Genomic DNA, 24375 nt, shown 5'->3' with positions numbered 1-24375 from the left:
AGATACAAACAAATACAGTGTTGTCTTCCTGAGTAGGCATACAAACTGAAACAGCTCAGAGATGTGTCAATTGCTCCATTTGCCTCAAGGGGTTAAAAATTAAAACCTAAAGATGGCAATTTAAATATCATCATTGCGAACTATTAGGGCTGTCAATTAATCCCAGTTAACTTGCATGATTAATTAAAAAAAAAAAATCACAATTACAGTTTTCATCACATTGTTAGAATACCAATTGAAATTTATTAAATATTTTTGGATGTTTTTCTACATTTTCAAATATATTGATTTCAATTACAAACACAGAATACAGAGTGTACAGTGCTCACTTTATATTACTATATTTATTACAAATATTTGCATTGTAAAAATGACAAAGATAGTATTTTTCAATTCACCTCATACAAGTATTGTAGCGCAATCTCTTTTTCCTGAAAGTGAAACTTATATGTAGTTTATGTGTTACATAACTTCACTCAAAAACAAAACAATGTAAAACTTTAGAGTCTACAAGTCCACTCAGGCCTACTTCTTATTTAGCCAATCGCTAAGACAAATAAGTTTGTTTACAATTACAGGAGATAATGCTGCCCACTTCTTATTTACAATGTCACCTGAAAGTCAGAACTGGTATTTGCATGGGTCTTTTGTAGCCGGCGTTGCAAGGTATTTATGTGCCAGATATGCTAAACATTCATATGCCCCTTAATGCTTCGGCCACCATTCCAGAGGAATCATAGAATCATAGAATATCAGGGTTGGAAGGGACCCCAGAAGGTCATCTAGTCCAACCCCCTGCTCGAAGCAGGACCAATTCCCAGTTAAATCATCCCAGCCAGGGCTTTGTCAAGCCTGACCTTAAAAACCTCTAAGGAAGGAGATTCTACCACCTCCCTAGGTAACGCATTCCAGTGTTTCACCACCCTCTTAGTGAAAAAGTTTTTCCTAATATCCAATCTAAACCTCCCCCATTGCAACTTGAGACCATTACTCCTCGTTCTGTCATCTGCTACCATTGAGAACAGTCTAGAGCCATCCTCTTTGGAACCCCCTTTCAGGTAGTTGAAAGCAGCTATCAAATCCCCCCTCATTCTTCTCTTCTGCAGGCTAAACAATCCCAGCTCCCTCAGCCTCTCCTCATAAGTCATGTGCTCCAGACCCCTAATCATTTTTGTTGCCCTTCGCTGGACTCTCTCCAATTTATCCACATCCTTCTTGTAGCGTGGGGCCCAAAACTGGACACAGTACTCCAGATGAGGCCTCACCAGTGTCGAATAGAGGGGAACGATCACGTCCCTCGATCTGCTCGCTATGCCCCTACTTATACATCCCAAAATGCCATTGGCCTTCTTGGCAACAAGGGCACACTGCTGACTCATATCCAGCTTCTCGTCCACTGTCACCCCTAGGTCCTTTTCCGCAGAACTGCTGCCTAGCCATTCGGTCCCTAGTCTGTAGCAGTGCATTGGATTCTTCCATCCTAAGTGTAGGACCCTGCACTTATCCTTATTGAACCTCATCAGATTTCTTTTGGCCCAATCCTCCAATTTGTCTAGGTCCTTCTGTATCCTATCTCTCCCCTCCAGCGTATCTACCACTCCTCCCAGTTTAGTATCATCCGCAAATTTGCTGAGAGTGCAATCCACACCATCCTCCAGATCATTTATGAGGATATTGAACAAAACCGGCCCCAGGACCGACCCCTGGGGCACTCCACTTGACAGTGGAGTGGACATGCTACCATGCTGATGATGCTCATTAAAAAAATGTGTTAATTAAATTTATGACTGAACTCCTTGGGGGAGGAGAACTGTATGTCTCCTGTTCTGTTTTACCCACATTCTGTCGTATATTTCATGTGCTAGCGGTCTCGGATGATGACCCAGCACATTTGTTTTAAGAACATTTTAACTGCAGATCTGACAAAATGCAAAGAAGGTACCAATGTGAGATTTCTAAAGATAGCTAGACCATGCAACCCAAGGTTTAAGACTCTCAAGTACCTTCCAAAATCCAAGAGGGACGAGGTGTGGAACATGCTTTCAGAAGTCTTAGAACCTGAACAACCAAAAAAGAAAATCAACCTTCCGCTGGTGGCATGTGACTCAGAGGATGAAAATGAACATGAGTTGGTCTGCACTGCTTTGGATTGTTATCAAGCAGAACCAGTCATCAACATGGACGCATGTCCACTGGAATGGTGGTTGAAGTATGAAGGGACATATGACTCTCTAGCGCATCTGGCACGTAAATATCTTGCAACACCAGCTACAACAATGCCATGCGAATGCCTGTTCTCATTTTCAGGTGAGATTGTAAATAAGAAGCAGGCAGCATTATTTCTGAAAATATAAACAAACTTGATTGTCTGAGCGATTGGCTGAACAAGAAGTAGGACTGAGTGGACTTGTAGACTTTAAAGTTTTACATTGTTTTATTTTTGAATGCAAGTTTTTTTTACATAATTCTACATTTGTAAGTTCAACTTTCATGATAAAGATTGCACTACAGTACTCGTATGAAGTGAATTGAAAAATACTTTCTTTTGTTTTTATCAGTGCAAATATTTAATCAAAAAATAAAAAGTGAGCACTATACACTTTGTATTGTGTTGTAACTGAAATCAATATATTTGAAAATGTAGAAAACACCCCAAAATATTTAAATAAATGATATTCTATTATTAACAGTGCAACTAATCGCGATTAATTTTTTTAAATCGCTTGACAGTCCTACTAACTATTTCACTACTGATAGCTGGACATTTCTGCTAAAATTGTTATGCTCACCTTCATCCCAAGACATCGCTCTCATTTTGGGGAAAGTCATTCAGTTGTATGAGAGGTTTGAGGAAGAGGAGTACTTACCTATTTCACGTTTCACAGTGTTTGTACTGATCAATAACTGGACTTCAAACTTTACATAGTCCTCACTGAGGAACAGTCAGAGTTTGGAAAATATTCTAAGATCATGAAGTGATTATAAGAAGGTTTGCGATTACAGTTAAGCAATTATTTAAATGACATTAAAGCCTGTTGCAAACATTTTGTATTATACTGCGTCATAGGTTGTATTCTCTATATTTATAGCGTGGGTACATTTAACAGTTCTGGAACTGTGCAGCTCTACCGAGCTGGAGTAAGTTTGCTCCAACAGTCTTTTTTCCTCTCAAACAAGGAAATTAAAACTTGCATGGAGGCAACATTAAGGTTGCAAATATAAATACTAAAGCCACACAAAGAGAGTTGTGGGCTAAGAAAAGTTACATCTGCAACCTGGGTATCTAGTTAGGTGATTAAACAGTGCTGTGCAATTGAACAAGTTAACGTTCACTTCCTGTTTCACATTTGCAAAGTTGCTGGATTAACAGTTTTGTATTTAATGTTAAACTGATATATTTTTAAAAGGGAAAATGTGCCCCCTCAATGTAGGAGTCTGGGAAAATGAGAACTGGAGTGCAGCAGGTAGGCCTGGAAAAGCCCCTCTGCTGGCCCATGGTTCTGTCAGGTGGTCATTCTGCAGGGTTACGAAGATCAGGAACAGAAAAACTGATGGACAGGCCCTAAAAACAGGGACATTCCAGGTTTTCAGGGACGCATGGTCAAGTACATTTATTACTTTGTGCTATCAAGTGGTTTTCTCTTACTTTTGATTAAAAGATTGCATTGGATTTCCTCTTGGCAAAAGCAATGTAATGGATTCTATTAAGGATGAGAATTCAAATGCAAAAAGAGTTAGACGTTCAAAGATAAAGGTTCCCACAGCATCACTGACTTGGTCACTTGACCATGTTACCTGCAATATTTACAGATGTGGATATCTTTTATACGGGAATCCTAGTTTTCAGCTCCTGATTTCAACGGAGTTAAGTGCTTAGCTTTAATAGTACATTGAATTAAGAGTGCTAAGAGCAGCACAGCGGCCTGCCTAGTAAAATCCCACAAGGCAGAAATCTCAGCCTGCCTAGAAAAGCCTCAAGTAGGCATGTAAAAAATCCATGGGAGTTTTCACTAGTTATGAAGCGAGGACTGTAGAATCTAGCCCTGTAGCTTTACCATAGGCCTCAACCATCTGGCCATTTCCAGATGATATTTGTAGTAGAATATACTTTTGTAATTAGGAGTTTAAAATGATAAACCTAGCACCAACCTGAATAAGACGTCCCTCTATTACAAAATGCAGGGACAGTGCAGCACTTTCTTTCTAGCCTCAAGCAGCTGCAGAATCGAAACGCAATGGAAACAGAAGGCAAATGCTGTTGCGAATTACACCTGGTAGGACACGCACACAACTGCTGCGAATTAGCTAACTTTTCCTTAACAATGCACACATGGCAGAATACACAGAAACTTAGATCTTCCTTTCTGTGACAGAGTTCCTCCTCTGCCTTGGTGGGTCCTGCGCTTATTGGTGGATTTTCTCACCTCAGAGGTTCACGGCAGCCCTCAGTTTGGCCACTTTTGTGGCTCAAATCTGTCGTTCACTCAGTTAGCCTCATCACTGGCCAGCATGGGGAAAGGAAGAAGAACAATCCCCGCAGTCTCTACTGATCCACCTAGTGGATTGGGGAACAGGCCAGAGACCTTCCCCTCTGGTGGAACCCACAGTCCAGTTCAACTCCTCCGGTATCAAGTAGGGAGTTGGGGGGATGGAGGGATCCCGGGCCCACTCTCTACTCTGGGTTCCAGCCCAGGGCCCTGTGGATTGCAGCTGTCTACAGTGGCTCCTGGAACAGCTGTGTGACAGCTACAACTCCCAGGGCTACTTCCCCATGGCCTCCTCCCAACACCTTCTTTATTCTCACCACAGGACCTTCCTCCTGATGTCTGATAATGCTTGAACTTCTCAGTCTTCCAGCAATACACCTTCTCACTCTTATCTTCTTGCGCCTCTTGCTCCCAGCTCCTCACACGCACCACAAACTGAAGTAAGCTCTTTTTTAAACCCAGGTGCCCTGATTAGCCTGCCTTAATTGACTAGCAGCTTCTTGATTGGCTGCAGGTGTTCTAATCAGCCTGTCTGCCTTAACTGTTTCCAGAAAGTTCCTGATTGTTCTGGAACCTTCCCTGTTACCTTACCCAGGGAAAAGGGACATGCTTAACCTGGGGCTAATATATCTGCCTTCTATCACTCTCCTGTAGCCATCTGGCCCGACTGTCACATTTCCAAAACAGCACTATGGATCTCACAACAAATGACCTACTCAGTATTACTCTGAGAAGTACGTACATAATACAGGAATCTACCCTGCCTGTCTTCAATGTAACATAAAACTGCCCGCTTATGAATAGTTATCACTACACTAACCTGAGTACAGGAAGAGTGAAAAGTTATAATAAAGGGGAATTAGATGGGGAAGGCCTAGACAGCAGTTACGCTATATGCATTTTGCTGCCAGATATTATTCTGAGATACCTAATAATTCATTAAAAATTGAGGGGGGATGAATTATGGGAAGGGATTGGAAGGTGCCTAAAATTTTGTCTCTGTAAACATATTTCAAATCAGATAAAGGAGCACCAACTAGTGGAAAAGAAAGGAAATTGGGATAGTTTAAAATCCAGAACTGTAGATTCATTTTATATGAGCCCAGCCCAACCCAGAGTGAAGAAATTTTGATCACAGTAGTGCACGGAGCTGACCCAACCCCCACAGCTGTAAACAGAACACCTACACCTTTTTTTTTTTTTTTGGCGGGGGGGGGGGGGGGAATCCACTTCCCCAGTGGATCACCATCTAATTAATCAACAACATGTTAGGTCTTATCAGCAGGTTTGTGCTACAGCTGTCACTGAACTCAATGTGCACGCGTTTTCCTACAGTTTCCAAGAAGGCAGACCCAACCCCATTTAGGGGTAAACCCTCATGCAAATTAACACCCAGGTGGTCTTCCTAATTTAATTCTATGTCAGAGAAGATGCTAGTGGACTGAGCTCTGGAAGGTTTGGTCATGTTCTTGGCCTGCAAGAACAGAGTCCAGCTTACACACACGAGAGCAGCTGTACAGGGTTGCCTACAACACTCAACACTATCACCTGGATACCTTAAACATTTCTAAATACATCCTCATCCTACCTCAAAAAAGGGTGTTAAGTAACCCCATTTTACAGATGGGGAATGCAAGTACAGAGAGGTTAAGTGACTTGCCTAAGCCTGTAGGACAGCAGGGAATAGAACCCAGAACTTTTAAGTCCCAGTCCAATGCCTTAACCACAAACAATGATTTTGTGGTTACAGTATGGACAGAGAGACTGGGTTCAATTCCCTGCTCTGTCAGACTTCCTGTGTGTCCTCAGGCAAGTCGCTTCACCTCTGTACCTCAGTTTCCCATCTGTAAAACTGAGAAAACTCCCATACCTTTGTCTTGACTATTTAGACAAAGTTGTTCAGGGCTGGAATTGCATCATACTGTACGTCTGTAGACTGTTTAGCCCATTGTGGTCCTGATCTCATTCGGCCCTCTAGACACCACTGTAATACAAATAATAAAGCCCCTTCCATTGTCTCTTTGGGAAATAAGGTTTGCAAAACAGTAGGGTGTATTTGAAGACACTAGCAGTCTCTGGTCTCCCAGGCCCATGTGAATACTGGGAATACATGTATACAATCGCCCACATTTGCACAACAAGTGCATCAAAGACTCCATTAGTCTCTGGACTTCCAATATACTTTAATGTCACATCACAAAATAAATAAAAAATCCTTCGATTTCACACACAGTATTGATGATTCAATGCATTCCAGCTGTAAGGCTGTTCTTTGTGTACAAATGAAAGGTACATAATAAGAAAATATTAGTATCAAACAGATGGGCTGAAATGAGTGATTATAAAAGCACACATGTCCATGCAAAGCAGAATGAAAGGTATGTGCAAATAAATGTTTCTGGCATCTTTTTTTTTTTAAATCTCTTTTTGGGAGATGCAAACCACTACCTCAGATCCTCAAATCCGTCCACTGCACCGTATTTATACATTTCTAGATAATGACTGTCAAACTGCAGTATTGCTATTTGCAACAGAGCCATGAAATGCAACCAGGAAAGAGCTAGAAAAATGAAATTCTTCCATCTTTCCATCTCTAGTCAGAGCCAGAGAACAGTTCTCTCCATCTTCACATTATCAAGCTGAAGTTCCCATACTTTGACTCTCTTTACCACCAACCAAACCCCGGATACTAAGCACAAAAACCAACAGGCCTCCTAAGTCATTCCACAAATTTAGTATAAAACAGTTTGTTTTGTGAGGTATGAGAACAAAATCCATGTATCAGGCTATAAAGCAATGTAACACATTTATGCTATTCTGTACAACTACACCTCTACCCCGATATAACGCGGTCCTCGGGAGACAAAAAATCTCACCGCATTATAGCTGAGACCGCGTTATATCGAACTTGCTTTGCCCCCCACTGTTCGTTGTTCCCTGACCACCCCCTCCAGGGACCCCCCCATCCCTCATCACCCCCAGGACCCCACCCCCTACCCAACCCCCATGTTCCCTGTCCCCTGACTGCTCCGACCCCTGTCCACCCCCCATCCCCACCCCCTAACAGGCGCTCACCGGCAGCGGCGGGAAGCGGAGCAATGCGGCCCCAGCCCGCTCCACTCCGCCACCTCCCAGCCGCAGCGCTCCGCTTCCCGCCGCCGGGGAAAGGATGCCCCCCGCAGTCACCTGTGGTGGGAAGCAGAGCGACATGGCCCCAGCCTGCTCCGCTTCCCTTGCCCCAGCCTGCTCCGCTTCCCTTGCCCCAGCCCCAGCCGTGTTGCTCGGTTGGGGGCGGGGGGGGAGGCAGTGTTGGGGAAAGGTCCTGCACTCACCCGCAGCAGAAAGCAGAGCACCGCGGCTGAGAGGTGGCAGAGTGGAGTGGGCTGGGGCCGGGCTGCTCCACTTCCCGCCGCCGGTGAGTGCGGGGAGGTTGGGGAAAGGACGCCTGCCGTACTCACCTGCGGCAGAAAGCAGAGCATTGCAGCTGGGAGGTGGCCGAGTGGAGCGGGTTGGGGCCGGGCTGTTCCACTTCCCGCCGCCGGTGAGTGCGGGGAGGTTGGGGAAAGGACGCCCCCCGTACTCACCTGCAGCAGGAAAAGGAGCAACACAGCCCGGCACCCTTAACACGCTGCTCAGAGCAGCATGTCAGAGCTTTATCGCATTGTATGCGAACCCACGTTATATCGGGATAGAGGTTTACTTTTGGTGCTTGTATTGTTACTGTCCATAATTTATAATGATCCTTTAGAAACGGAAAGCTAGGGAATTTGGTATTTCAGACCTGTCTCTCTTCCCGCGTGTCTAAGAAGCGGAAGCCAACCGCTCATACTTCCTAGCTGTGCACCAGCACAGATGGTTTATTATGTTGCATTACAGGTGCACATGGTGCTTTACAAGAAAAATTAAGATTGCAGTGTCTGCCACAAAGAGCTAACAAAGCCAATATCAGGCAAGATCAACAAGAGATGATGAACAAGGAGGGACAGAGAGGTCATTAATACCATGCATGCGCTTGGATAAGCAGTGCACATATCTCAAGGGTTACACAATGGTTGTGGGTGTGCTATGTTATTATGAAGCCACCTTAACAGCTACCTAGTTAAGGCTGCAATGAGTTTTCCCACTTCAGGCAGTTTTAACTGCAAATTCAAGCATGATAATTAATTGAGATCAATCTGGTGTCCTACATGTATTTCATACTCTTTAGAGTCTCCACTGCACAATTCTCAGATTTAAAATCCATCCCTTTGGGAATCCTCCCAGAGATTAACTGCATTTGATAGCACTTTCTGCCTACTCACTTTTGTTGAAACGACGGGGAGTCTGGTGGCACCTTTAGGCTGGCAGATTTATTTGGGTGTGGGCTTTCGTGGTCGAAAACCCACTACTTCAGATGCGTGGAGTGTAAGGTCCCTAGAATCTTTCACTCTCAAAAACCTCAAACATGTTGAAATTTCTACACAGGACTTGAGACTACAGGAAGCCCCAGCATATGAGAAAGTCAATATACAAACAAATTATTTGGCTTCTAAGCCACAGAGACTACAACATTATCTTCACAGAAGACTTTTGTTCTGATGCTGCCTTGGCTTCCCTAGCCCTCTTGCCCTGACTCCCCCACCTCTGAGACTACGGTGCTTGGCTGCCCCAACCCTAAATTCCTCTATGCCCTCCCATCTAAGCCTCAATTAGATAAAATAGACTTCTGTAACAGGACTCCCATTGTAGCACAAGTGAAGATCATCAGGCTGAGGCTGCCCTCTGGGAAACAAGGGGACATTCACCAAACGGAGAACCTGCCTTCAGAACAGAGTTGCAAGCTCCATTTGTGAGGCAACTCTGGATTCAAGATTCCCCCTTCTCTCCCCTCCCCGCCCACTCTCACCAGGCCCTCGTTCTTATTACGAGCTGGGGGCATGGAGGGAAAGAGAGAAAAAAGGATTTACAATCAACATTGAGCCTGATCTCCATTAGGAAGCACTTTCAAAGTCCATTCCACTTTCTATTACTATCTGAAAAGCTTGTCTTTGATTGTTGGCTGAACTCTCCATAGTCCAGGATGTTTAGACCTTAAATCTATGATGGAAGACTTGAATAAAGATTTATAGTGAAAACCCAAGCAGATTATGGAAGATTATAAATTTGCAGGTTATTTCAATGCAGATTTCCCAGCTTGCCCATGCCGTTAGCAACTGCAGCATCACAAGAAAAGCAGTCAGCAGCAGCACGTCAATCAACGATCCAACGATTTACTCCCAGCACTGCCCTCCTGAGTAGGTTTTTAAAACATCAGTTGTTTCCCCTCTTCACTTCCAAAACCTATGACCTGTTTTCAGGACCAATTTAGAAAGCAAATCTAATCCTTTTCTCTTGTTTTTTCTCCCAGTCTGCCTGCTGTCCTTGCATCAAATTCCAAGTGACCAATTCTGTGCTGAGCAGCTTTACTCCTGCAAGTGATCTCAGTTATTCTAACACAGAACTATACAGCTGAACTTGACACAACAAAAACTGCAGGCCCAATGAGAGGACCAAGGGAAAAGCAGTTCCATTCATTCCTGTTTATCTACCCAAGATATCTGGGTCACTACTCATCTTATAACAGGCATATTTTGAATTCCAAGTCAATAGCTAGGTTCCTTCCTCAGGAGGAATTACTGGGCCATCAGTACATAGGACCAGACACCTAATAGTTCTAGTTTTGCACTTGTTATGCATCTTCCTTCTGAGGATCTCAATGTTCTACAAATATTGATTTGGCCTCACAACCTTCCTGTGAGTAGTTGACACGATCACCTCCATTTTACAGATGAGAAAACAGGAGGGATATCTTGGATATCTTAGAACCTGGTCACTATCCTTCCTCCCCCCGATAAGTCAGCACAACACCTCTTAATACAGGAGCTAAATTCCATTCTGAACCATCACCGTGATTAAAATAGCCAGCTTTGTGACAAACTGATTATGGATCAGCAGCAATAAAAGCTCCAGCAAGGGATATTACCAAGCTATTGCAGTAGTGTTCAGAGTTAAAACTAGTAGCCAAGCCGAGTACCCTAGAAACAGTAGATGGAAGATGCCATTTCTTTGCACATACCCTAACTGAAAGCCAACAGGAAAGTGAAGGTGGTAGTTCAGTGTACCCCAGTATACAAACATGCCCCTGCTGACAGATACGTGCTGTCCCTGTGCTGCTCAGCAGGGGGTATTTTAACTATGGTTAAATTGGTTGTGTGTTAGTTAAGATCGTTGGAACCAACTCAAACATTCCACTGGGGGAAAAAGTAAGAAATGCATAGCTCCTGAAGACACCACTGAATTTTAGCCCCAGTGCAATTGGCCTTTAATTTTAAAATCATTGTGCTAAGGTAAGCAGTTACACAGCATGCATTTCTGGTAATATCAGGTGTTCTTGATAAAACGGAGCTAGTCCGGTGGTACACAGCACTGCACACCTTGTCAGTCTCCTCTAACTTAAAATAAGCCGCCCCACAATCTAAGGAATCAGTCATAGTGGAGGAGATCTGTGAGATGCGCCATAGCTAAAAATGGACTGCAAGTAGCCAGCTGGTGAGAGAGCTTGGGTACTCACTCCGGCCAGCGATTTCTGGATATTCTCCCTGGCTCTGGCAATGTCGCGTAGGATCGTGCTGGCTCCGTTCTCCTGCAAACAGCGCAGAAAGAACCAAGATGTTTTGTAAAATGAGACATGAGAAATTGCTGTGGGCAGCTAAGAGGGGGAAGATTGGATTTTTTAGCAATGATTGAGTGAGTATTGGAGGCAGGTTTTCAAGAAGCATCAGCTGGAGACATGGAGTGCAATGACTGCAGCTTAGTATTGGTCATGTCATGCTATGCCTCCAGAACAGTGTCCAGTTACAGAGTTTTGAGACCTCAATGTTTTGCTTCTCCCCACTCTGGTACGCTGACAGGCTGGCATAGCTATCGCTCAGGCAGGTTATCAGGATCACATTAGAGCGCCCCTGGAGCTCCGGTTAGGCAGCTAATTTCCTTAAAAGATTGTGTGTGAATTTCATGCTGGTGTGAAGCGGCAGAGTCCTGCAGACTGAAATCTTCTATTCAAAGAGTGGGTGTAGCCCAGGCTGTGGCAGTGCTAGCTTTTCCACATTTATGTGCCACATCCCCAAACTGGAGGGTCCACCTCCTGGGGCGAGAGTTCAGTTTCCAGGGTCCAAGTATTCCTTGGCTCTCTGAGACTACCAACAAGGGCACCAATTATAGCTGAGATTTCTGTGACACGGACTCCTGTCCACTGGAAACTGGACTGAGCACCAAAACTCATTTCACACTGGGCACCAGTCAGCCCCAAATAATCCCACACTAGCATGGCACTTCCAAATTTGATGCAAATTAAAAAAAGTTTACTGAAGACTTCCTTATTAGGAAGGGAGCGTTGTAATAAACAGCTCCAAGAGTTTCAGTCGGCTGAGTTTCAGGCCACTTCTGGCAGGTAAAATTTCCTTCTTCACTGGAAGTTCTTTGTGTGTCATGTGATATTCTAATTATTCCCCTTTCTACTACACAGAGCACAGTTGTGCTTTAGAATTTGCTTTAATGTTTTACTTAAAACTTCCAATTTTTTAGACCTACTGTAGGAACATCTGCCCTTCAAATAAATGTTGTACAGAGCTTTGTGCTACCCGCTATGGTAGCGTAGCCAGCAGAAATTCAGCAGAACATGCCTAGAAGCTACTGAAGCATTGACCTTTGTTTAAAAGCTTGGCCCTGCCACTCACAAAACAGCCATTTAAGTTCTCAAGCCGCTTTCTATGAAATTAAATGCATATGCGGTTAACCGTCCTCTACATTTTAGGAAGGGAGCATCACTGCTCCCTACAATCTTACTCCAGTTGTGGGGGTGCAGATACCTCAGGAACGGAAGTGTGAGCCACCCTGAGTACTTTATGCTGGAACTGGAGTTTGCTTTCCCTTCTCTTCCCCCAGCATAGCCACCACTGCTCTGGTGCAGACAAGTAATATTTGCAGCATTCCCTCCTGTTAACATTACAGGAACGCCAGAAAGGGAATGTGGGTCACAATCTCTCTGGAGTGTTAGCACCGCTCTATTCCCATCAGGCACTCGGTCTCCAGGATGTGCCTGGCAAAAAAGCAGCTAGGACACTCCTGAACACTGGCTCCCTAGGAAAACAGGGAATTGCTAGATATCGTAATAGCTCAGGTAGGTCAGTCCCGAGCATAACTTCCCACCCTCCCATATTACCTCAACATTTGTTCTCAGAGCTTGTGAATGGGATAGAAAGTTACTCACAGATAGGTCACAGACCCTATTTGTGGCCCTGCTGCAGGTAGGGCGCAAGTAACCTGAAGGATTAAGAAAAGACCAGGTAAACTATAATCCAGTGTTCCCCGCATTCACACAGCTGACCCTCATCTTGTACACGGGCACATCAGCTTCAGATACACCCTATATTTTGAACACTGTGGTTCTTAAACTATAGCCTGTGGAACACTGGAGGGGTCTGAAGCAATTCTTTGTGGTCCCCACATGAAACATTTTGAAAACCAAACAGGGAATTTGGTGACAGGACCTGATAGTCCAAGAGAGGATCTCTTACAAATTGGTCTCCAGAATAGGAGAATTACTACCAGACCTTAACTACCTACAGGTGAGAAGGGTCATTCTTTCACCTGCTATCAGTACTGGGAGCTCCTTAGACTGTAGCACACAGCAAAAACTACTTCCTTGCTACTTGAGGATATGTATTACCTGTTGGCATGAAGGACTGGCAACTGGCCCATTCATCTGTTCATAGTATCTCTTCTCAGCATCGTCATACTTGAATTTATCAAACCAGATCTTCTCATGCATAAGGAATTCAGCTGCCATTTTTCTGCAAATAAGAAGAGACATTATGAGCACCTAGGAACATTTAAGGTTAATTGCTTGTATCAGGTTCATCAGCAACAGCACTTATTCCCCCCCACCCCACAGGACTACGTTGTAGCTTTCTGCCCTTTATCTTTCTTCCTCTCTGGTGAAAAGCTTTAAGTAAATGGGATCCTATTAAGGAAGCAGGGCATTCTAATCATCCACCCACCTGCCTGCCTGATCTGACCTGCATTTAGCAACACAGCATGAAGTGGGAGCTGTAAATGTTGGACAGTCTGCACCTTCCCCTCTGTAAATGCCAGCTCCACCAGGATATATAGATCAAAATGTCAAGACATCTAAAAATCCACACAGGTCAATTAATACAATAGCTTTAAAAACTGGACAGAATCGCAAAACTTTTGGCTCACGTACGGAGACTTTTTTTTTTTTTTTTTAAATATGCCTAGCCAGCCTTAGTAACTAATAGTACTAAGTTCCTTAACATAGCTTGTAACACAACACAGAGTGGAGGACAGAGTGTTTTAGCCATATTACATCTACGTTAAGAAGCAATGTTCAAACAGGAGCAAGTTGAGCACATGGTTCTAGCCCTGCCCACACCTGTATCAGAACTGTTCTGCTCCAACCAGCCAGAATTTACTCCTGGGGGAATTCTGTGCCACTGCGCAATGCAGAATTTTGCAGAAATTAACAGCGTACGTGCAGAATTTCCTTTACCCCACAGAAATGGGCTGCATTGTTGCTAGTCACCACTAGGGGCCACTGGACTCAGCAGAGCCCAGCTTGCACATAGAAGACACTGCTGGGTGGAGAGGGAGCTAGAGTATTCCTGGCAGCTGCAGTTCCCAGCATGCCCTGGGGGAAGGAGAGGGTGGCACGCAGGAAACTCTGTGCAAGCCTGGTACCAAGCATCAGGATGTTTCTCCCTTTGGATCCCCAGGTTTGTTTGGTTTTTTAGGTTTGTTTGTTTTTTTGGGGGGGGGGGGGGAGGGGTTGAGGAGGGGGGAGGATGGGTGTCTGGGCAAAGGGGGGCCCCTACAACTGGGCTCTGGGAGGGGTGCGGGTGTATTGGATGGGCGGGGGGCTCTGCAGCTGGGCTCGGGGGGGGGGGGGGGGGGTGTGGGTGTCTGCCCCCCACGGCCATGTTCTGGGTGTGGAGGGGAAGGGGGCACAGAAACAGGAAGTGGGTTGTCATAGCGATTTCTTTAACGCTCTTCTCCTGGGGGAATTTTTGTGTGTCCATATTGTTATAAATATGCTTGCTGACATATTTTGAAATAAACTACCAAAATAATTGAAACTGGCATGATTATGTATAGAGTTATTTTGACAAATAAAATTTGCAGAATTTTAAAATATTGTGTGCATAATTTTTTATTTTTTGGCACAGAATGCCCCCAGGAGTAGATGATTTTACATGGTTAATGCTAGCGCAGTTCAGACCCTCTAGATGGGCAATATATCACTGAGTGTGCTGCAGAACCAGATTACCCAGTCTTCCTAGATAACTCCTGAATAGTACATGGCATGACAAACAAACAAAACAGAGATACTAAAATAGTGTCTCCTTTCAAGTCAAGAACCACAGAGTATTTCAGAAGATGGCATACAGAGGGGTCGAAGATGGACCTGCAGGGCTGTATTTTCAGAAGACCCTGTAGTCACTTAGAAATTAAACTGTTACACTATTGGGGAGATATCCTTCCCATTGTGCATTGTGTTAGTCAGAAATCATGAGATTCCACCCCATGTGTGGGATAAGGGGGATGTTCTAAAATGCACAGGGGTTCTAAAATGGCTATGAAAGTAGGTCAACCTACTACTTTGTAAGTGGTAACAATGAATTCAGAGGCAAAGGGGTTAACTTAACATGAGCATGCAGTTAAACAGCTTCCAAAGGCTATTTAACTTCATGGTGTATTGGGGGATGGGGCTATTACAAGAACCTAACATGGAGGACATACAGTTATTTCAAAGCAAGGGCACAGTACAGGAGCTTAGAACAAAAGGTCAGTTTGAGGGGTAAGAGGAGACAAGAAAGGAGCATCTCAGTGAAGTAACAGCAATGACAAGGCCCTGTTGTGAGACGTGTAAGCAGGAACAGAGCAACTAAGGAATATCAGCTTATGTAAAGGACATTTAAAGATCTTTTAGGAAAAGTTTACACCACTCAAATGCCCTAAGCCAAGGACCATAACTTCATGAACAAGCCTAGACCTTTGCAAGCCCTACAAATCCTCCAAAACACACCTCCAGATCTCAACACTGGTTGACTAAGTAATGCTTTGTACTGTACAGTTGTAAAAACATCTCAGTACCAATACTGACCCATTCAGAAAAGCAGAGAAGGATCAAGAGAGACTGCTACAAAACCCTCTCCAAATTCTGTAACCCCTTCCCAATGTTCACATCATTCCTGCAAGTGACTGCCAGAAATGCTGTCCATATACACAAGGCTACATGCAGCCAGTTTACCACACACAATCCTAATTATGCACAGGACATATCCATCACACACTGTACATGTTGTACTGACGCAATCTTCATTTCATGGGGAGTGTGTGTGGTACAGATTCTCCTTCCTCCATCTGGCCACAGAGAATGCAATTCAAACTCAAGGGATCACAAGTGTCTCCTCAAAGGGAGGAGAAAGACAGACCTATTCTCTGTGCAATTTATTGAGGTTCATCTAATTCCCACTGCTGGGCTACAAAGCAGCACTTAAGTACTGGCCTTTAAACAAGCCCACAGAAGAGCTACAGCTCAGAAGGTAATGTGGCCTCTGAACGGTAGAAAAGTTTTGGGTTCAGCAAGTAGAATGCAATTATGTAAAATGAAAATACAAGCTGCATCGTTTCATGTACAGTGGAACAAAAATGCTGTTCTATACTCACCCAAGACAGGCAGCTTTCAAACATTTCCAGCCTTGAAACAAAATTAGACTGTTCTAATTAGACTAATCACAGGGCCAATAACTATGGATATTTTCTGCATTTTAAAAATTCATCTCCCTTCCCAGCTCCAATGTTTGTTCATTGGATTTGTTATAATCTAGTTCACCTTCCCTTACACGCCCAGATTAAACACCCACTTTTAGACAAACTGGTTTATCAGATTAGTAAAACTAGCTTCCCTCAATTGTTCAGAGGAAGCACCTGCAGTCTCCAGATTGAAACTTTGGGCCTCTTTTACAGTCAAATGGCACCTTTCATCCCAAAGGATCCCAAAGCTCCTCTACAAACTGAATACACACAGTGCCACAAAAAAGCATCCACTTCTCAGTGGAAGCCAGTGGAAAACCTACATACAGCAAGTTCTAGGGAAATTTTGGTCAAAGACACTGGAACAAATTCCTTCTCTTGTGAAGGATGCAATGGGATCTTTAATACTCATGCACTGCAAACACGATATCCATTCTAAAGATCTAATCCACACAAAAAAGCCTACTGCTAAACCTGCCTAAAACTCAGTTTATGAACCTCAGAATGATGAGGGGCTAAGTCACCTGTGCCACCCCCAAAGCAATGCTCAGACGATACGGTCATCCCCTCCACCTTTCTGCCGGTAAAGCACTTTGGGATTAAAGGCTCTGTGCAAGAAATGGGTGGCCTGAGCACAGGACTGGGAATCAGAACTCCCAAGTCAAGAGTTCTAACCCCTCCTTTGACTTCAGTTCTCTGTGATCTTGAGCAAATTATCTAACTTGCCTGGCTCCAGCTATAAAATGACAACAACTTAACTTCCGATGTCCCAGGGGTGTTTGAGAATTAATTACAACTCATCGTAACAGTGAGCTACCTTAAAAAAGAGGGCCCCCCAATAACCCTGCTGGTAAAGCGAAGCCTGATTAAGGTTAAACAGGATCTTTGGCTCAATGATTGGAGGTTACGTCTACAGCGCCAGTGTTGTGTTTGGCACTAAAGACCCACAGGGAGCTTGCCTTCTACATACGCAAATTATTTCAGCTCAATCCTGAAACATCAATTTTTCGAGTTTGAGTGTTACCCCAGAATAAGCTTTTCCTACTTAGTTTCTGATGCGGGAACGCTTGCGGCACGAGAAGCAGGTCGAGATTGTTTTGCGAGCGTGAGCTCTGGAACCCTTGCATTATCTTGTCTGCTCGACATTTTCAGGGCCTCAGATGCATAGTATCGTGATTCAGCACTGTCGTATGTGGGTTTACTAAGCCACAAAGGCTCACTGTCCTTGTGCAGGAAATACCAGGTAGGTGGAGGGTGCTCGGCATCTTTAGAAAGGGAAGGGTTGGTGGTGAACTCCACATGTCGGGAATTCATTCGTTTCCCGGGACTGCGGCCCTTCTTGTCCTTTCGGCTGCTCTTCGAGGCTTCTGGGCGGCTGCGCTCTTGTGGCCTCACCTTCCCTGGGGGATGCCCATCAGTCATGTTCTCGTAGAAACATTTCTCAGCATCATCATAAATAGGTTTCTCCAGCCACACCTCCGAGATCAATGCCTGCAAGCTCAATATCTGAGGCTTGCCATTTATTGTCTGGTGTGCAGGACTGGGCAAACTGGTAATGAAAGATGCACCAGAATGAACCACATCATCTGTTGACAGGTGTGGTGTAGCAGGGGTTGCAGGAGTAGGTAGAGCTGTTATATACCCTTCATCTGGAGTTCGTTGATCAACATCACCATAGTCACTGTTCCGTCGTACCAATGGAAGATCGAGGAAGTGTGGATGAACAAAAGATTGAGACCTTTCAACAAACACCTTCTCTGCATCATCAAAGTTGAACTTGTTGACCCAGACATTCTGGATGACATGGTGACAAGCAATCAGACTTGCATGGGTGCAGTGCAAGACTGCTAGGTTCTTCCTTGGCTTATGAACACCTGGGACAGCTTCTTCTGACCAGGACACTAATGCTGGCTGCTCAGCAACCAGTTCAGTCTCAGGGGCCTTCTGGGTCAGGTCATCTGCAAGTTTCTTTCTGAACATGTTTTCAGCGTGATCGAAGAAAGGTTTGTCAAACCACACGCGATCAGCTAATAAACCAGTCAGGACGAAATCTACCTTGGAGACCAAACTCTTGGTTTTTGGAGAGCGCTTCCTTTTCTTTTGCTTCTTCCCATTTCTCACTCTTTTCATGTCTTTCAAGTCGCCCTCGACAGGATCATCATGGCTGTTCATTGCCTCCAACTCTTGGCACTTTTCAGACGCTGAGGCTGCCAACGTGGCTTCTCTTTCATAATGGAGCCTCTCTGCTTCATCATAAAGGTGCTTGTCCAACCAGACCTTTTCTAGTGGATACGGGAGCTTCCTTGTCCTCATCTTCCAAATAGTGGCAGCATTAAAAGATAAGCACAGTAATGTAGTTGCAACATAACTAAAGAAGCCAATGGCATACATTAGATTTTAGCCATATCTTAAGCATTGCAAAGATTACATAAAAACCCACCACTCAGTCACGATTAATATATTAAGAAATGGTGCTTTGGGCGTTTAATTCAATTTCCATTTCATTGTTTACACATTTCAGTGAGAAGGCATTAAATTGTCCACATGTTTAATGCAAGTTCAAAATTGATCTATTTCTCTGTAAAGCACCTTTTTAATTAAGTTATCTGCTTCCATGTTCACATTTCCTCTGGTCATACCTGCATTAAGTCCTCAAGAACTAAAGCCACAGGGCTCTACATGTAGTTCACATTTTACACTGTAAGGTACAGCTGTCAGCAGTGTAGGCCAAACTTGAATCCTTTTCAAAGTTTTATGGTATAGTGGAGGGATTTTCCAAATCATCGTCTGTTAAACACCAACAATGTGTTATAACTAGATATCCTTAAACCGGTATTTTTGGAAAACTTGTTTAAAAAAAAAAATTCCCTACTCATGAAGATCTTTTGTAGCCACTGCCAATATAGGACATGCTGTATTGTACTTCACTGCTATAAAACCAGCAGAGGGAGCAAAGGAAACTATTCCCAGAGCTGCACAAAGTTAGCTGAGATAGGGGATGCTTACGCATTTTTTCATAAAATACGCTCTTGAAAATGAATTTGGCTTCGTTTAACTGAAGGCATGTGCACCTGTTATTAGGTTGGAGTAAGGTTATGTGTTAGTAACGGGCTCCTGGCTTTCTTGGAAACCATGAATATCTCAAATATATTTTGAGCCAACAAACTTTGACACTCATTGGATTTCAGTTAAAAACCAATTCCTGCCAAATGGAAAGGACAAGAGATTTTAAGAGGGTATCTCAGGGTTCATATATCTTAACCTTCATTATATGTGACAAGCTTATTTTAAACACAGCAGTTTTAGAAAGATCTACCTATAACTTTAAGCTAGACTTTGTTAAATGCTATTGTTTCACATTTAAATCAACTGAAATATCCCATACAAAGGAAGTGGAACAAATGTTGCATTTGTTTGGAGTGAGAGTCTTGTGCTTTAAATATTGTTTATAATCCACTATGAAGTCAAATTTAGCTTCCAGTATATCAAAATTATCAAACATGATATTGGAGAGATTTTCCTAACTGCAAGATTTACAGCAGTGCTCAGAAATTCAGGTAATGGTTAGCTACCAAGTTTCAAGATAGTAAAAGAGTAAACGCACAAATCCAATTTAAAATTAAGTAGCTGCAGTTTTTTGTTTACCTGCCCTCTTTGCTTACCTGCCAGTCTCAGTTTCAAGATTCTGTGTCACTCTGCAACAGGTGATCAAATCAGAATCATTTAAAACTGAACATTTTCCAGCATTCCATTGGTACAGATGGCGATACCAACAGTTGGGGAAAAAATCAGAATTCCTATCTCAGGACTTGGCAGACAAGTAAAGGTGAAAGTATTTTCAAATATAAGTGCCTTTGCCATTTTAAACTTACACTTATTATTTTGGGAATTTTAACATTAAGATATTTTTAAAATATCTATAATCTAAATACAGTATTAAAATCACAATTTCTAAAGGGAACCCTTTTTTTTTTTTGCTTACAAATAAAAATTGATACTTTTCATCAGCTACAGAAGACACCGAACAACTCTTGTCCAACTGAAACAAACAATATATTTCTCTTGATTAAAATATCGAAACTGGAAACCCTGCTTTACCCTATGGACATTAATAAAACACTTATTACATTAAGCCACCAGTTTCCAAGATAGAGAGAATTAATCCTACTTATTACTTTCAAAGTCAAAGCGCCCCATTAAGTGCATGGCGATGTGGGGATAAAGCAGCAACTCTATGATCTGGCCCTCAGGATAAGCGATGCTGTCACAGCTTCCTTGGCATTGTGACCAAGCAGGCAATGATGACATCAGATTATAGGTCAAAGTCAGAACACATGCTAGTTGCATAAAAATGACTAAAATGTTAATTGGGTGCACAAAGTACTCTAGAATGTAAAGATGACCACATTTCACTCTTTCATTGTAAAAGCATGATAGCCCCACACTTATTTTAGTGTCAGATTTCTGACTTAGAAATATTGTACATGTTAACCTTTGTACTCAGAGAAAAAGGGAGCAGTCTCTACCCCACAAGACAAATGTTGAATAGCAATACCTACTACAAGAAATCTTTTAAAGGGAATGGAGTGTTTGGCCATTTACACTGAGGAACTGTTTCGCACAGGAGCTTCCTTCCCTTGTATCCACAGAAAAATAGCATCCTCCACAGAGGAAGAAATAACCTGAATTTGGGTTACTGAGCAGTAGGTGGGGGAGGAAAAGGGATGATGATACTGAAAAGGATTAGGACTGAAGAAGGAATAGGATTAGGACTTTTCACAGCCAGTGATTACTTAAAGCACGTTTCAGAGTAGCAGCCGTGTTAGTCTATAATCACAAAAAGAAAAGGAGGACTTGTGGCACCTTAGAGACTAACAAATTTATTTGAGCATAAGCTTTTGTGAGCTACAGCTCACTTCATCGTGTTATTCAAAATTAAACTACAATGTTGCAAAGGTTGTATAATTTTATTATACTGTTCACCTAGTTTTGACCATCTTAAGTGTACAAAATGTGGAAGTGCAGGGAAAGTGCATGCTTACTTAGATCAGCATGCGCCTAAGATGGATAGGACAGTTATGTCTATAAACCTGAACTTCTAATGTATTGACTGAAATAGCTCAATAAGGACACTGAAGTGGGAACTTCGGGTATGACTATTTGTACGAGGTGTTTTAGATTAATGGAAGGGGGTTGCTCATTGGATTGGATTTTCTTAAATCATACCAAGAACAAAATATAGGCTAGAAGTGAACAGATAAAGCCTTCCATTTAAAAAGTCACATGTGATTGTATCCGGTGAATCCGTGGCAGGAAAGTGCTTGCTCTGCATCTAAAGGTCACCTTCTGGTTACAATTCTCAACTACTTCAGAGAAGAGGGGAGATAGTCTTCGCTCTTAATATTCTGCTATTACATGTTTAACATTTAGTCTGCATTACTATAATTGAGGTCTGACATTAGGGGGGAGGGATAGCTCAGTGGTTTGAGCATTGGCCTGCTAAACCCAGGGTTGTGAGTTCAATCCTTGAGGGGGCCATTTAGGGATCTGGGGCAAAAATTGGGGATTGGTCCTGCTTTGAGCAGGGGGTTGGACTAGATGACCTCCTGAGGTCCCTTCCAACCCTGATATTCTATGATTCTATAAGAAAGCAACTGCATAGCAGATAAAATGGGAGATTACTTAAATCCAGTTTAACATAATTAGTGACAGTTTCTTGCAACTCCTCAAATGACCTCTCTGATTAATCAATGAATAGCAGTCATTGTGATGTGCATATATGGGGGTACCTGTGCATTATGTATTTAATAAGGGTACTTAGGACTCTATTACTATTACAGGATGTGTGTTCTCATGTAAAACCAGATGTGAGATCTTCCTCTCCAAAGAAGTGAAACCAAAATGAACTGTTGTACTGGTGAATGGTAAATTCCTATAAGCACATTGTCATTTCTATTAGAAGACAGAAAACTTAAATTGACAGTGACCTGTTTATAACCGAGGTGAACAAAATCCCAGCACCAGTACATGCAAATCCAGTGATTTTATTGAAAAAAAAAAAAGAAAGCAGAAGTGACAAGATATTGACCTGTAAGTACTTACTTTTTTTTAGTTCCTATGACAGCATTAAGAAATAAAGTTAGGAAAAGTGAGATGCAGAACTAGTGAGAGCACAGTTAAACACGTCATATAGCAGGTAGGATACTACTTGTAGAAAATATTTTAACTTTCAAAAGAAATTATTAACAGTACCATTTACTGAGAAGTTGTGGCTGTTTAATACTAATGAGTCTAGAACTAACTAAATAGAACAATGTACATATACATCTAAAACCCAACTGTATGTGTTTTTAACTAGTCAACACTAAAAATACAATTACTACACACTAGAGTTGTTACCTCAGTGTATAGGGATCAGCCTTGGGTAAACTGCAAATGTTTGCTGAGTATTCAGAATAGCCTTTAGAGATGTTAACTAGCTAGAGTTAACTGGCAGTTAACTCAAGGATTTTTTTTTTTAAAAAAAAAGACAAGCCTGTAGCAGAAGTTTATTAAAAGATTGTACAAACAATTTCTGGAAGAAGTCTAGTCCCCCTAAGAATTTAACAGGTCTCCTTTTTAGTCAAGAGTGGTTTTGAGACAGAAAAGATACATATTTCGATGTCTGTTAAACATGACGTTTTAAAAGTTAATTCCTTCAAACACCCAGCCTGTGGGCCACGTACAGCCTGCTTAAGATATTTATCAGCCCCCCGGGCATGATCAACTTAGCAGAAATAAAGCTTATAAAATTTATTCTTAACATATAAAATGCTAGTGCAAAGAAAATCTTCCAAATGGGAACTGCATGCAGCCAATTAAGAGTCTACAAACATCCCGAAACAGTTCTGAGATACAGTCAGTTCCCTTTTATCTCAACAGAGTGTTAATTCTTAAACCCAATTATGGTTACGGCTACACTAGAGAGCTTACCACCACTGTAAGCTCTCTAACGGCTCTAAGCCTACGGGAGAGAAATCTCCCATCAGCATAGTGCTGTCCACACCGGTGCTTATGTCGGTGTAACGTACGTCTCTCAGGGGGGTGGTTTATTCACAGCCCTAGGTGATCTAAAATATGCCAATTATGCTGTACTATAGACATCGCTTATGACCTTTTAAAAGTCAGATTTTTAAATAATGTAAGTGTACAATTGCCAATGTAAATTGCACAATTATACACATAGGACAGTTTCAAATGCAATTACCTGATTTAACAAAAATATCACATCTACATTAGGGGAAGTATTTTAACAAGTTAAAACCCTAGTGTAGACAAAACCATTATTGATTTAATATGTGTTAGCTTCTGGAGGTAACCTTAAGTAGCCAAGGCAACTCGGAAGAGCACTGGTAGGTGCTTTGTAACAACTCTGCCCGGAGCTATTCATTTCACTTTCACGAGCACTAAGCTTTACAACTAAAAAATAATCTTACTGTGCTTTATGAATAATCTCTGCAACAGTTTCTATTCCTGAGTACGTCAATAGTAAAAATCAGAGAAGTGAAGAACGCTACTCTATACTTATATGCAAAGTACAATCATCTTATAAGTCTTTATCGTGCTCCCTAAATTGAATATGGTTATTCATTTCTTATGCATTTCATTCATCGTAACTATTCTAGGAACTACTAGTACTATGTACAAAATGTTTCTATGATTATAAAAATACATGTGCAGACTAGACAAGAAAAGTGCAACAACATGTGTTCTTCCTGCACAGGTTGGATACTGGCCTTTGTATTATCCATGCCACTGAAACATAACAGGCAGCAACTTAAATGGCAGCACAAAGTGTACCAGCTATTTTGTAAGGCTTAAAACATCAAAAAGGCAATGGTATTATTTGTGTTGATCAGTACATAGTCATCAACCTCCCTCACCCAATGTAAAGTTACACAGGACAATGCAGTGAAAACTTCCCATAAGCAACACTAACAACCATCTAAAAGCCCTCTAAGTTTCAACAATTTCTAATTGAAAATGCCTAGTTGGT

General features: G+C 42.5%; 1 protein-coding gene across 7 annotated transcripts in view; it reads right to left on the bottom strand.

Annotated features, from left to right (window-relative positions):
* EEF1D (eukaryotic translation elongation factor 1 delta) overlaps positions 1 to 24375 on the bottom strand; it is a 38312-nt gene that overhangs the window by 10926 nt on the left and 3011 nt on the right. For 2 of the 7 annotated variants that reach the window (XM_027825760.2, XM_037891878.1), the window contains exons 1-3: positions 17386 to 18653; positions 13234 to 13357; positions 11077 to 11148 (exon numbers count right to left, since the gene is read on the bottom strand). In XM_027825760.2, the coding sequence (XP_027681561.2) occupies positions 11077 to 11148; positions 13234 to 13357; positions 17386 to 18653 (1464 nt within the window). Of the gene's footprint in view, positions 1 to 11076; positions 11149 to 13233; positions 13358 to 17385; positions 18654 to 24375 lie in introns of those variants that run through there. The other 5 variants (XM_037891881.2, XM_043538970.1, XM_037891882.2 and 2 more) reach the window with 3 other exon arrangements.

The sequence above is a fragment of the Chelonia mydas genome, chromosome 2, assembly GCF_015237465.2.
Source record: "Chelonia mydas isolate rCheMyd1 chromosome 2, rCheMyd1.pri.v2, whole genome shotgun sequence".
Lineage (NCBI taxonomy): Eukaryota > Metazoa > Chordata > Testudines > Cheloniidae > Chelonia > Chelonia mydas.
Note: the sequence above shows the minus strand (reverse complement) of the source record. Positions and strands in the feature narration are given on the sequence as shown.